The following is an 11,573-nucleotide window of genomic DNA, read 5'->3' on the forward strand; positions in this document are numbered from 1 at the left end:
CCGGGTCACCTACCGAATACCCACCCGGAGGCGAAATCCTGCTGCACGCTCAGCAGCCGCTCGCGCAGGGTCTCCAGCATCGCCACTGCCGCGTCCGCCTCCCCTCAGGCCTCGCGCCGTCTCTCTCTGGCCGCGGCCCCAACCCGAGCCGCCTCTCAGCGCACCTGTCGACTGCACGCCCCGCACTCCCGCGGCTGGCCCCGCCCCCGGCTCGCCCCGCGTCCCCGCGCCGCAGCCCCAGCGCCTTCCGCGTTCCCGCCCCCGCCGGCCTGAGCGCCTTCGCTCCGCCCCCGCCGCGCTCCGGACCCGCGCAGCCGCAGTGGAGCGCACCGGCCAGGCTGCGGAAAAGGGGCGGGCCTTTCTCGCCAGGCCGCCTCCCGGGAGCCCGTGCCTCCTCGTTTCTCTGGGTCTGGGGTCTGACTCCCGCCAAGGCTTTGGAACTTCGGGTGGGGTAGTCAACGCTGAGCCTCTGTTTCTTCATCGGTAAAAAGACAATCACTGTCTCGACAGCCTTGCTGACCCACCCCATCACACCAAAAGATCAGTTTTCCCAAGTCGCCAGGGACCCCCTTGTCACCAATACCATTTGCTACTTCTCTGCCTTGATTCTTTCTGGACCGCCTAGTTCTCGTTGCGTGTCTGCATCCCACCCTTAAGTCACATTCTTGTCTGGCTAACAAGGTCTCCTTGCTCCTCTCCCTTCCCCTTCACCCTTTCTCCTATTTCAACAGCTGCGTCCTTTCCATCTTCTCCACCTGTGCTCTCTTCCTAGGTTATGATACCCATCACCTCCTGTAATTTTTCTCAAGGCACTAATGAGGCCCACATCTCTGTCTTCAGCCTTATCCCTCCTCCCTTTAATTTATGGCAGTTGCTTCCTCAACATGTATCCAACATGCATCTCAGAGCAACATACACAAAATTGAAAATCTCATTTCATGCTTGCCTCTTAATCTGCCCTTTTCCAGTCTTTTCATTTCAGTAAACAGCCCCACCATCAACCAGATTGCTCAAGTTAAGACTCGTGAAATGACCCCTGTTCTTCTCTTTTTCTCACCGTGCATAACCCATCAAATCCAATCAACAATCTCTTAAGTAATTGTGGGATCTGCTGCCCTTTCTCTATCTTCACTATTATCATCGCAGTCCAACCCCCTATCTTCTTTCACTAGAAACATTGACAACCCTCCCTGATTATACTCTGTCACCATCCATATCTGTTATCATCGGCGACACAACAGCCAGCGAGAATTATTTAAAAGACCAAAAAGAGCCAGGCACTGTGACACAAACCTATAATTCCAGAGACTTTGGAAGCTGAGTTGGAAGGATCACAAGTGTCAGGCCAGCATGGACAATTTAGCAAGACCTGGTCTTAAAATTTTTAAAAAGCCTGGGGGAGAAGTTCTGTGGCAGATGGCTCCTGGGTTCAATTCCCACTACCATACCAAAAAAAAAAAAAAAGGTCGTTTTGATCATCTGCTTAAAATTCTTCAATTGCTTTCTGTGCATCTGGAGTAAAATTCAAACTCCTTATCCCAGCTTAGAAAGCCTTGAAAATTGAATGCTTTCAGACAACTCTTTCCAAATTAAATACTACTCACCTGTCCTATCTTTGACCCTCAAACCATAATAGCTTTTTTGTTTGTTTGTTTTTGTTTTGGTACCTTGTGTTCAACACAAGGCTCTTAACCATAAGCCACATCCCAGCCCTGTTTTATTTTTTGTTTTGAGACAGGGCCTCGATTAGTTGCTGAGGCTGGCTTTGAACTTGAGATCCTCCTGCTTCAGACTGCCAAGCTGCTAGGATTACAGGTGTGGGCCACTGCACCCAGCTCAAAATAGCCTCTGTGTGTATGGGTGCTTCAAAATTTCAGCTGCATTTCCATCTTAAGGACTTTTTATAACCTTATCTCCAAACTGTTCCTTGAGTGAATCCTTCATGGCATGTAAGTATCCAGTTAGGTATGTTTTTCATGACCAAATTACCCACCCAGTCAATTCCTATAGCATATCCTGTTTCTTTGTGCACATAGTACATATTAGAAAATGTATGTAATAATTATTTAAGCAATGAAAAGTTGCTAATTAATTTGTTTACTAATTTATTTTAAAAATCGGGCTGGGTAAGGTAGGAAGACAGTCACTTCAGGTACAAGATTTAAGAAAAGGACAAAAAAAAGCTTGGTAATCAAAATAAATAATATTTTAATACAATATTTAAAAAAAATTCAAAATTAGTGGAAAACCCCCACAATATGCAAAACATCAAAATGTTACATAAGGGACTGAGGTTGTGGCTTAGAGGTAGAGAGCTTGCCTAGCATGCGTGAGGCACTGGGTTTGATCCCTGGCACCACATAAAATAAATAAAATAAAGCTATCATGTCCATCTACTCTCTCTCTCTCTCTCTCTCTCTATATATATATATATATATATATATATATATATAACATAAAAGAAGTTCTGGTAGGGCTGGGATTGGAGGAGGTAAGTGAGGTGACTGTGAGGTGACTGCATGTCCAGGTCCAAATGTAAACTGCTTCCCTTCTAATAGAATCCCCAGCACCTAGAAGAGGGAATGGCATTGTGTGGACACTAGTAGATACTCAATAAATAGTAATTGTTTTGCTGTAGGGATTAAGATAAAATACTTGGCTCATGGCTGGGAAACCTCTTCTCCACTCTTGATATTTCCTTCCATGTGGAGGAGGCACCTCTGCTAGTAAAATACTTCCTACCTTTTCTGTGGAGGAGGAGGGATGTTGATGTTTGGTGAGCTAGGAAGTAAGCAGCTTAGCACCTCCCACTTTTCTTCTGCCTCCTCGTCCTCTTCTTTTTCTCTTCCTCCTTCTTCTTCTGTACAAATGTGAGAAATGTGCATTCATCCTGCTGCTGTAAGTTCAGGCAGCCACATGACTCAATCTTTTTTGTGACTTGGTGGGCAAGTCTCAATCTAAGGCTTAATATTGGAAGCTCTGCTTGCCCATGAATGGAAGCCACGTGTTTCACCAGCCATATCAGAGATAAAAGTGATGTTTTATTCTCATTACGCTGACTCTTGTCTTATTTCTGTGTTGGTTCATACAGTAAGGGGTGCTGCTAACTGAATCATCCCCTACCTCCAAAGCAAGTGACCAAGTGATTATATCTGGAGACAGGTGCCTTAGTATCTAGTGTTTGGAAATTATAAATACTAGGAATTATGAAATCTGTTTTATTTCATTCAGTTAAATAACTCCTCTTCCCATAAGCTTGATTCAATTTTCTAAGTTTCATGGATTTCAATATAATACCAAATCTATGAAAAACAACAACAAACTGCCTGTAACTAAAAAATAGCTCTACTTGTTGTACCTAGACACTTCCATTTTGACTGATTCACTGTTTTTCGCACAGTCTTTCTTCATTTTTAGTCATTTTATGAGCATTCTTTATCATGTCTAATAAATGCAAAAACAGTGTAAGTTTTTAAAAATGCTGATGAGAAGAGACAATATAAAGAAACAAAAGTGGATCTAAAAAATGAACAGAAGTCAAAATGAAAAGGGGAAAATGATTCGTATTGCAGGAGTTGTTCCTGTTGCAGGAGAAGCATGAAAGACCTGGAGTTGAACATGTGATGTGCTGCGTTGATGAAACACATCTGAAGATGGAAGCTGATGGGCCAAGAAGTCACACACTATCTGGAGTGACATCCTGAACAACAGAGTTGGGAATGAGCATTTGACAGACCTAAATGGAAAGAACAGTGAAAGGTACCTCAGCTCGTCTATTTGTGTTCCAAAGTGCATCCCACTATACTAGAATGTAGTTGGGCACCCAATCTTATACTTATGCTCACATGAAAAAAGAACAGTACTATGCCATGCCTCAAAAGAGGAAACATTTTTTTGTTGTTGTTGCTCTGTATGTGGCTCCACATGATCTATAAAAAAAAAAAAAATCAAGGGACCTCATTCATCTAAAAGTAAGAACCCTACATGACTAATGGAGACCACATCCTGCATTCTTACAAACATACCATTTCCCTTAAAGAAAGTATACCTCAGAGATGTAGTAAATCTCTATTGCATAGAATTATCTTTCAGTGGGAGGATCTAATAACATACCAAAACTCTTTAAAAAGAATTAGTAGCAAAACAAAATGATTGAGACAATTATTGCCTATTGTGAAGTTAGAGCTTAATACAGAGAGGGTGGAAAAGTCCTAATAATTAATCATTATTAATTGAAGTAACTGATAATTGTAATTGCAGTTGATAGTTTGCACACCTGGATGTACCTTTGAATCACATGAGGAACATTTAAAAACACCTGTGTCTGTTTTACCCCTGAGTTTTGGATTTAACTGGTCTGAGGCAATGGTCTACTCATTCTGCACTGTTTGAAAGCTTCCCAGGTGATTCTGATGTGCAGTTGGGCTAGGAACAACTGAGCTAGCCATGAAGACCTGAGCTATCCAGCAGAGAAAAGCAGTTTCTTTCTAGAGCACCTACTATGGCTTTGGAACCCATAAATCCATCCTTGGTCTCTGAAGTCAAGGCCCTACAGATGCTGCTCCACTTACAATGCAGTTGCAATCTTATTAAACACACTGTGTATGCTGAAGAGTATTGGTCCCCACCTGTAGTTACAGAGCTGACACAGAGCTACAGCTTTCTGTCACTGTCCAGCATCAGGGAAGAGATTCATACTGTGTATTGCTAGCCCAGGAAAAGATCCAAATTCAAAATCTGAGGTATGGTTTCTACTGAATGGCTATTGATTTCACACCATCGTAAAATTGGACCACTGTAAGTCAGAGACTATCTATAGTTTGCCCTCCCCTTTCCCAGCTCATTCATCTGTAAGGTTTGGTGCTGTGGGTCTTCGGACCATCAGCCTGAGTTCCTGAAGCCTCCACACAGCACTTTCTGCTGGTTGACTTTTAAGGAAACCATGAGAGGTGGACGCACAAGATAAAGGGAAAGCAAGCAGTGGATAGAAGGCAGAAGACCTCTCTGACAGATGGCCAGGAGTAGCGGTGCTTTGGGCTATAATGTTACAGATAAAGGACACCTCCACTGACCATTTTCTGAAACCTGCCTGGGGAAGTGACAACTTACTACTGCCAGCTCAAGACATCACATTGAAGACAAGTAGCATTCGTGGGCCAGGGACTGTGCAAGTAGCCCCCAATGGTTTGCCTTACTGACCCCTTGGGGGAGGGAAAATGTCTAAATTCATAGGTACAGCCTACTGTGTTGAGAACCTGGCCTTCACAAGTACAGGTGATGTTACCCTCAGGTGTCAACATCCAAGAACACTTCATACCAGTTTAAGACAGTTGCATATTCCAGAGGTGTTTGTTCATTTTATATCCCTGAAGTGCAAGTAGGTAGACTGTTCTGGTACACTTGTCCAGGCAGGCCTACCATGCAGTTGCTTTACTAACACAAGATCATACAGTAGCTTTATAATGGCAAATCAGTGTCTCGTAAACATCTGCTATAATCTCCACAGATTAGCAGTAAGTAACCTATTCCTGGACTGGGTAACAGAAGTTGCACATTATGCCAGCTGGGACTGATGGTTGGATCTGCTCAGAACTCCTGTGACTGCAGCACAAGGATTTCTCTAGGTGGCCTAATTATAAATGAGATGGAATGGTCTTGGATAAAACAAAATTGGACTAAAAACACAATAGCTCTTATGCTTTAACCCAAGCATCTAAACAAATTAATTCTACCTTAATGACCTTAGCATACTTGCCGGCAGGTTCTTGCTCTTAGTACTGCTGTTGTAAGATGTGGATGCAGAGTGCCTCAGGAGCCCTATACTGAAGGCCACACAGAGGACGTGGGACAGTCTGAGATTGTGATGGTATAAAGGGACTTCCCAGGCACTGAAGGAGTGGAGTTAAACACTGGTCAGTGCCTAGGAGAGCTTATACTGAGATAAGAAAGTCTCTAAAGAAGGTGGTAATGAAGGAAATGGCCTCTTCCCGTGTCTCCAATCTTTAGCAGAGGATCTAAACAGAGTGACCTTGGTTGTAAAGGAAAGGAATGCACTCACAAGACATCTGAGGAAATCCACCTGTGCAGTGGCCTGCCACCTATCCTATGTGTTGCCCCTGCTGATGGGTGTGCTGCAACCCTCCACTGCATCCCAGCATGCTGAGGCCAAGGAGCAAGTAAGGAATAAATATGTCCAAACCTCTGCAGTGAGTCCTCCACGATCTTTGCTTGGGATCTATAAACAGTATGTTTAGGGTGTTTGCAGCCCTGGGGTGGAACCATGGAGGAATAGGCACATAAGGTACAGGTCAAGAGAGGTGATAGCCAAGAGATGATTAGCTCTTTTAAATGTTGTGGTGACTGCCCAGAGGAAAAGAGACTCATCTTGCTGTTGCTCTGGAGCAAAAAGGGAACAAAGAGGGTGTATGGTTGGGGCCCACCTCAAAAATTAAATCCAGGAACATCAACACAAACTCCTGGACGGTGTGTGTGATTGGTTTGGTGAAGTGTGGGCACATGGCTTTTGGCAAGTTGCCTTGTGATGTGAAAGTTGAAGATCCTCCAGGAGGGAGCTAGGGCACTGCATTCCTCACAGACTGTCAGGACCCTGGGGAGAGGGGATAGAGAAGACCAAGAGCCACCAGAGCCAGGGAGAGATGGACCATGCCCATGTCAAGCCCCCACACCAAGCACTCTGCCTACTGGAAGTCTACATGCCCCTGGCTGGGATCCCACTGGAGACACTCAGAGTAAGATGGGAGGAAGACTCTCCTTCATAAGAACAAGGCTTCCTAGTGAGTCTGAATCAGAGACATGGGTGGATGGGAGTCGAAACCTGACTCTGAAGGTGAAGAAGAAAAGGAAGGAGGTTCCAACTAGGGAATCTGTCCAGCCTGTTGGGTGGACCCAAATGCCTTGCTTCTCATTTGGTCACAGACATTTGGTCACCCCCAGGTCCTTACCAACCTCACTGAGTGCAGGAGGACACCCGGCATTCTGAGTCACCTATCTAGCATGGAGAATTGGACCAGGACATCATACAGAGCCTCACAAAGCTTAACCCATAGAAACGAAATTCCTGGAGCATCCTGCTCCACAAAATGGTCCCAACATCCCAATGGACTTACGGCCAGTTAATTTTCTATGGAAAGGATTTTCAGAAGTATTTGGTCATGCTTCAAGGGGCTGTGAACATTTAACTAGGAGAAGCATATGGCAGTGTCCAAATGGTGGGCACAGCAAGTCTGCTTGGAGCATGCTGTCTTCTAGGCAGAATCATTTGTGTGGTCTCTTGTAGTCACGCAGATATGTGCCAACAGCCAGCAGATATGTGCAAACATCCAAACAGTTCTAGAGGAAGGGTGCAATAGAGCCTTCTAGCAGGCGGATCTTAAAGGTTGTGTTGAAAAAGTGGGAAATCTGCATAAGTTCCATGGAGCCTCTTGGAAGGGCAAAGAGACTCTAGTTCCTTCCCTTTTCAAGTTAACCAACACAAAACATCTCAGATGGGTCTGAGTAGTCTCATGGAAGTCATCTGACTAAGGAAACCCAAGGAGAATCTCATCCTAGTGGAAAGAGGAAAGGTGAGGTAAGATAGGAAAGCTTTGTATAAGTCACCTAAGCCCAGGGTACAACTTAAGTTCTATTAGGGAAGGGCCATCTTAAAAATAATGAAAGTGAGCTGGGAAGTGTGTGTGTGTGTGTGTGTGTGTGTGTGTGTGTGTGTACAGAGATGATCTCATTGGGCGCATAAGACAATTTTAGCATGAAACAACCAATAACTACTGCTACTCTAGTAGTTATCCTCTTGCTACAAGGAGGCACATCTGAATTTTGATTCTAGCCAAAGGAAAGCATGACGGTTTGGGGGATTATTATGGGAGAAGAGCCCCTAAGGAGGAGGAAGTCCACTCGTTGATATAGGTGAGTTGAAGATTAACCTGAATAACAATTTTATCCCCCAAGCTGCTGAAGCAGGGAGGGCACCCTGGAGGTTCTTCTGGAAGGAGTGCTGAGTCAGAACCCCGATCCTTCCTCAGGAGCCTTGGCCTGCACTGCTAGAGGGTGCAGTCTGGGAAATATGGGTCGATGAATAGTTTCTCTTTTTAAAATGCTCTGTCTATTCATAGGGAACCATAAACCATGCTGTCTTCATCTTTTAATATAAATCATTGCCCTGAATGTTGGTATGTCTTATTACATTTTCACTATTGCAGCTATAAAACAAATTGGATCTGGGAGCCTGTGCCACAGGCCAAATGGAATTCAGCCAAGGATCAAGTCCAGCCTTCACAACGCTCCCATTTTTCCTCTTCCCTGTCATTCCTTTATATTCTTTTTTGCATCCTGGGTAAGTGCGTTTTGCCTAAACCCGATGATGTGTTTTGAGTGAGAAGACAGTTTCCACTAACTCTATTTCAAGGCCATCACTAAATTTAACCTGTGATGTAAAGTCTCAAGTTCTTTGCCCTAAAAATAGCTAATGGGAATGGAAGTGAGGATTAGTGTCAAGCTGTGGTTTCAGGTATCAGAAATCCGCAGAGGGCAAATGCCCACGAATTCCCCGTGATCGTCCCCTGCTTCGGCTTCACAGCCACTCTGCGGGGACTGCATCCCACATCACAGCTCTTCCTAATCACATGAAACCATATCAACATTTGTGCCACAGGAAAACCTTAGTGGAGCATTTACTACCCTTCACACTTTTTAAGACAATTGCCCAGTTTTCTTTTGGAAATATGACCTGATGCTTTTTTTTGTGGGAAATTATTTTGGGAAATGAATGCAAATATGAATTATATACATCTTGCCAACAGACCCAATGCAATGTGCGTTAACGACTTCTAGTAGAAATGCAAAGCTTCAATGGCTTAATGCTAAATATATCCTGTTGAGCTGAAACGTTAAGTTACAGCAAAAAAAAAAAATAGCACTTCAAATTCTTTTTCTTTCTTTTTTTTAAAATTGAAACACACACACACACACATTTGCATAGATTATTTGAAAAAAAAAACAGAAAGAAGTGAGTATCAATGTAATTCCTTACAAAGGCATCCAATAACTCTTTTTTTTTAAAGAGAGAATTTTTTAATATTTATTTTTTAGTTTTCGGTGAGCACAACATCTTTGCTTGTATGTGGTGCTGAGGATCGAACCCGGGCCATACGCATGCCAGGCAAGCGCGCTACTGCTTGAGCCACATCCAGTAACTCTTATAATTGAGACTTAATGAGATCAAAGGAGAGTGGATTTAAAAAATTTTAGTTTACTGCTACCTATTGACATTTTAGTTCCGTGCCTTCTATTTTGCCCAGCAGTAAAATTTTAAGTTATTCATTTCCAGATAGGATGTGAAGGGCACAGTTATTAGGAATGAACTTTAGCTTATGTGTTCATTTGACTAGAATAAATGACTGGTGAAGTCCACTGTCATCAGCCACATACCCATTACAACGTACAACCTTAACTATGTCACTGTAACACCAGATGGTGACCCGTATACCTTTGTTCTCTTGAGTCTGGAGGTTGGCCTTTGAGAAACTGTCATGCTTTTTAGCAGCACCAAGTTTCTTTTTCTTTTCCCAGGCCCACAATATAATGATGTGATTTAGCCAGTTTCATTCCCCTGTATTTCCCCTTTTTCTTCCCTCCTCCCTCCCCCCAGTCCCTTTCCTCTATTTTAACGATTTCCCTTTAATTTTCATGAACCTCCTACCCCTTGTTTTCCTTTTTCCTCTCTATTTTCCAAATATGAAAGAAACCTATGGGCCTTGGCTTTCTCAGTTTGCTTATTTTGCTTAACATATGTTCTCAAGTTCCATTAATTTTCCTGCAGATGATGTGATTTCATTCTTCCCTATGGTGGGATAAAACTCTTTTGTGTATATAGACCACATTTTCTTGATTCATTCATCTGTTGATGGACACTCAAGTTGGTTCCATAGTTTGTCTATTGTGAATTTTGCGCTGCTGTAAATATGCATATGCTGGCTCAGGAGGCTGAGGCAGGAGGATGGCAAGTTCAAAGCCAGCCTCAGCAACGGTGAGGTGCTAAGCAACTCAGTGAGAACCTGTCTCTAAATAAAACACAAAATAGGGCTGGGGATATGGCTCAGTAGTTGATGTCCCTGAGTTCAATCCCTGGTACCTTCCCCACAAAAAAACAAAGCAAAACATGGGTATGCATGTATTGCTGTAGTATGCTATTTTTAATTCTTTAGGATAAATACTGGGTAGTGGTATAGCTGGGTCAGATGATGGTTCCTAGGCTTTTTGTTGTTGTTGTTGGTTTTAGATATACATGACAGTAGAGTGTATTTTGACATATTATACATACATGGAGTATAACTTATTCTAATTAGGATCTCATTCTTGTGGTTATACCCAAACTCCACAAGTGATGTGGAGTTTTACTGATGGTGTATTTATATATGAACATTCCTAGTTTTTTGAGGAACTTCCATACTGATTTCCATAGTGTTGTACTAATTTACAATCTCATTGACAGTATAAAAGTGTTCTTTTTTCTCCAAATCCTCTCCAGCATTTATTATTGTTTGTATACTTGGTGGTAACTGGAGATGAAATCTCAGTGTAGTTTTGATTTTCATTTCCTCAATTGCTAACAATGTTGCACATTCTTTCATATGTGTATTTATTCTTTTGAGAAATGTGTATTTATTCTTTTGAGAAATGTCTCTTTTGTTCATTTGCCCCTTTATTGATGATTTGTTGGTTTTTTTTTTATTCTGAAGGTTTTTGAGTTCTTTATATATTCTAAATACTAATCATCTATCTGAAGAGTAGCTACCAAAGATTTTCTTTCATTCTGTGGATTCTCTCTTCATGTTCCTAATTATTTCCTTTGCTGTGCAGAATCTTTTTAATTTAATGCCACTGCATTTATTAACTCTTGGCATTATTTCCTGAGCTTTAGGGGTCCTATTGAAAATGTGTTGCCTATGTCTGTATGTTAGAAAATTGACCCTATGTTTTCTTCAAGGAGTTGCATAGTTTCTGGTCTAATTCCTAATTTGGTCCATTTTGAGTTGAGTTTGGTGCAAGGTAAGAGACTAGGGTCTAGTTCTATCCTTTTACATATGGATAACTAATTTTCCTAATACCCTTTGTTAAAGAGGCTGCCTTTTCTCCAACGCATGTTTTTGGCACCTTTACCAAGGATCAGAGGACTGTATATGGATGTATTTGTCTCCGTGTCTTCTATTCTGTACCATTGGTCTATGTGTCTGTTTTTATGCCAATACCACGCAGTTTTTGCTACTATAGCTCTGAGGTATAATTTGAAGTCAGGTGTTGCAAAGCCTCCAGCATTGCTTTTCTGGCTTAAAGTCAGCACTGAGTTTCTTGGAGTTCAGAGCCAGAAGGCCATGCAGAGATGAGCTCACAGAGTCCTCTCATTTCATAAAGGAGAACACTGTGCATCGGGTGTAGATGCACTCTCCCCGTGTCCTCCCATTTGGCCAGCTGCCAAAATGAGCTCTTTATTCTTACTCTATTTTCAAAATCTACCATGTTTTTCCATAAGAAAAAGTGAGACACAGAAAGACAAATGT

The 11,573-nt window shown here is 42.6% G+C and overlaps 1 protein-coding gene across 2 annotated transcripts in view; it reads right to left on the reverse strand.

Annotated features, from left to right (window-relative positions):
* Dtnbp1 (dystrobrevin binding protein 1) overlaps positions 1-263 on the reverse strand; it is a 113,672-nt gene extending 113,409 nt beyond the window's left edge. Inside the window, exon 1 of one of the 2 annotated variants that reach the window (XM_015494045.2) lies at positions 25-263. In XM_015494045.2, coding sequence (XP_015349531.1) covers positions 25-80 — 56 coding nt within the window. In that variant the 5' untranslated portion in view covers positions 81-263. The remainder of the gene's footprint in view (positions 1-24) is intronic. The other variant, XM_015494044.2, reaches the window with a different exon arrangement.
* Between the last annotated feature and the right edge of the window lie 11,310 nt (positions 264-11,573).

Source organism: Marmota marmota, unplaced genomic scaffold, assembly GCF_001458135.2.
Source record: "Marmota marmota marmota unplaced genomic scaffold, marMar, whole genome shotgun sequence".
NCBI classification, from domain to species: domain Eukaryota; kingdom Metazoa; phylum Chordata; class Mammalia; order Rodentia; family Sciuridae; genus Marmota; species Marmota marmota.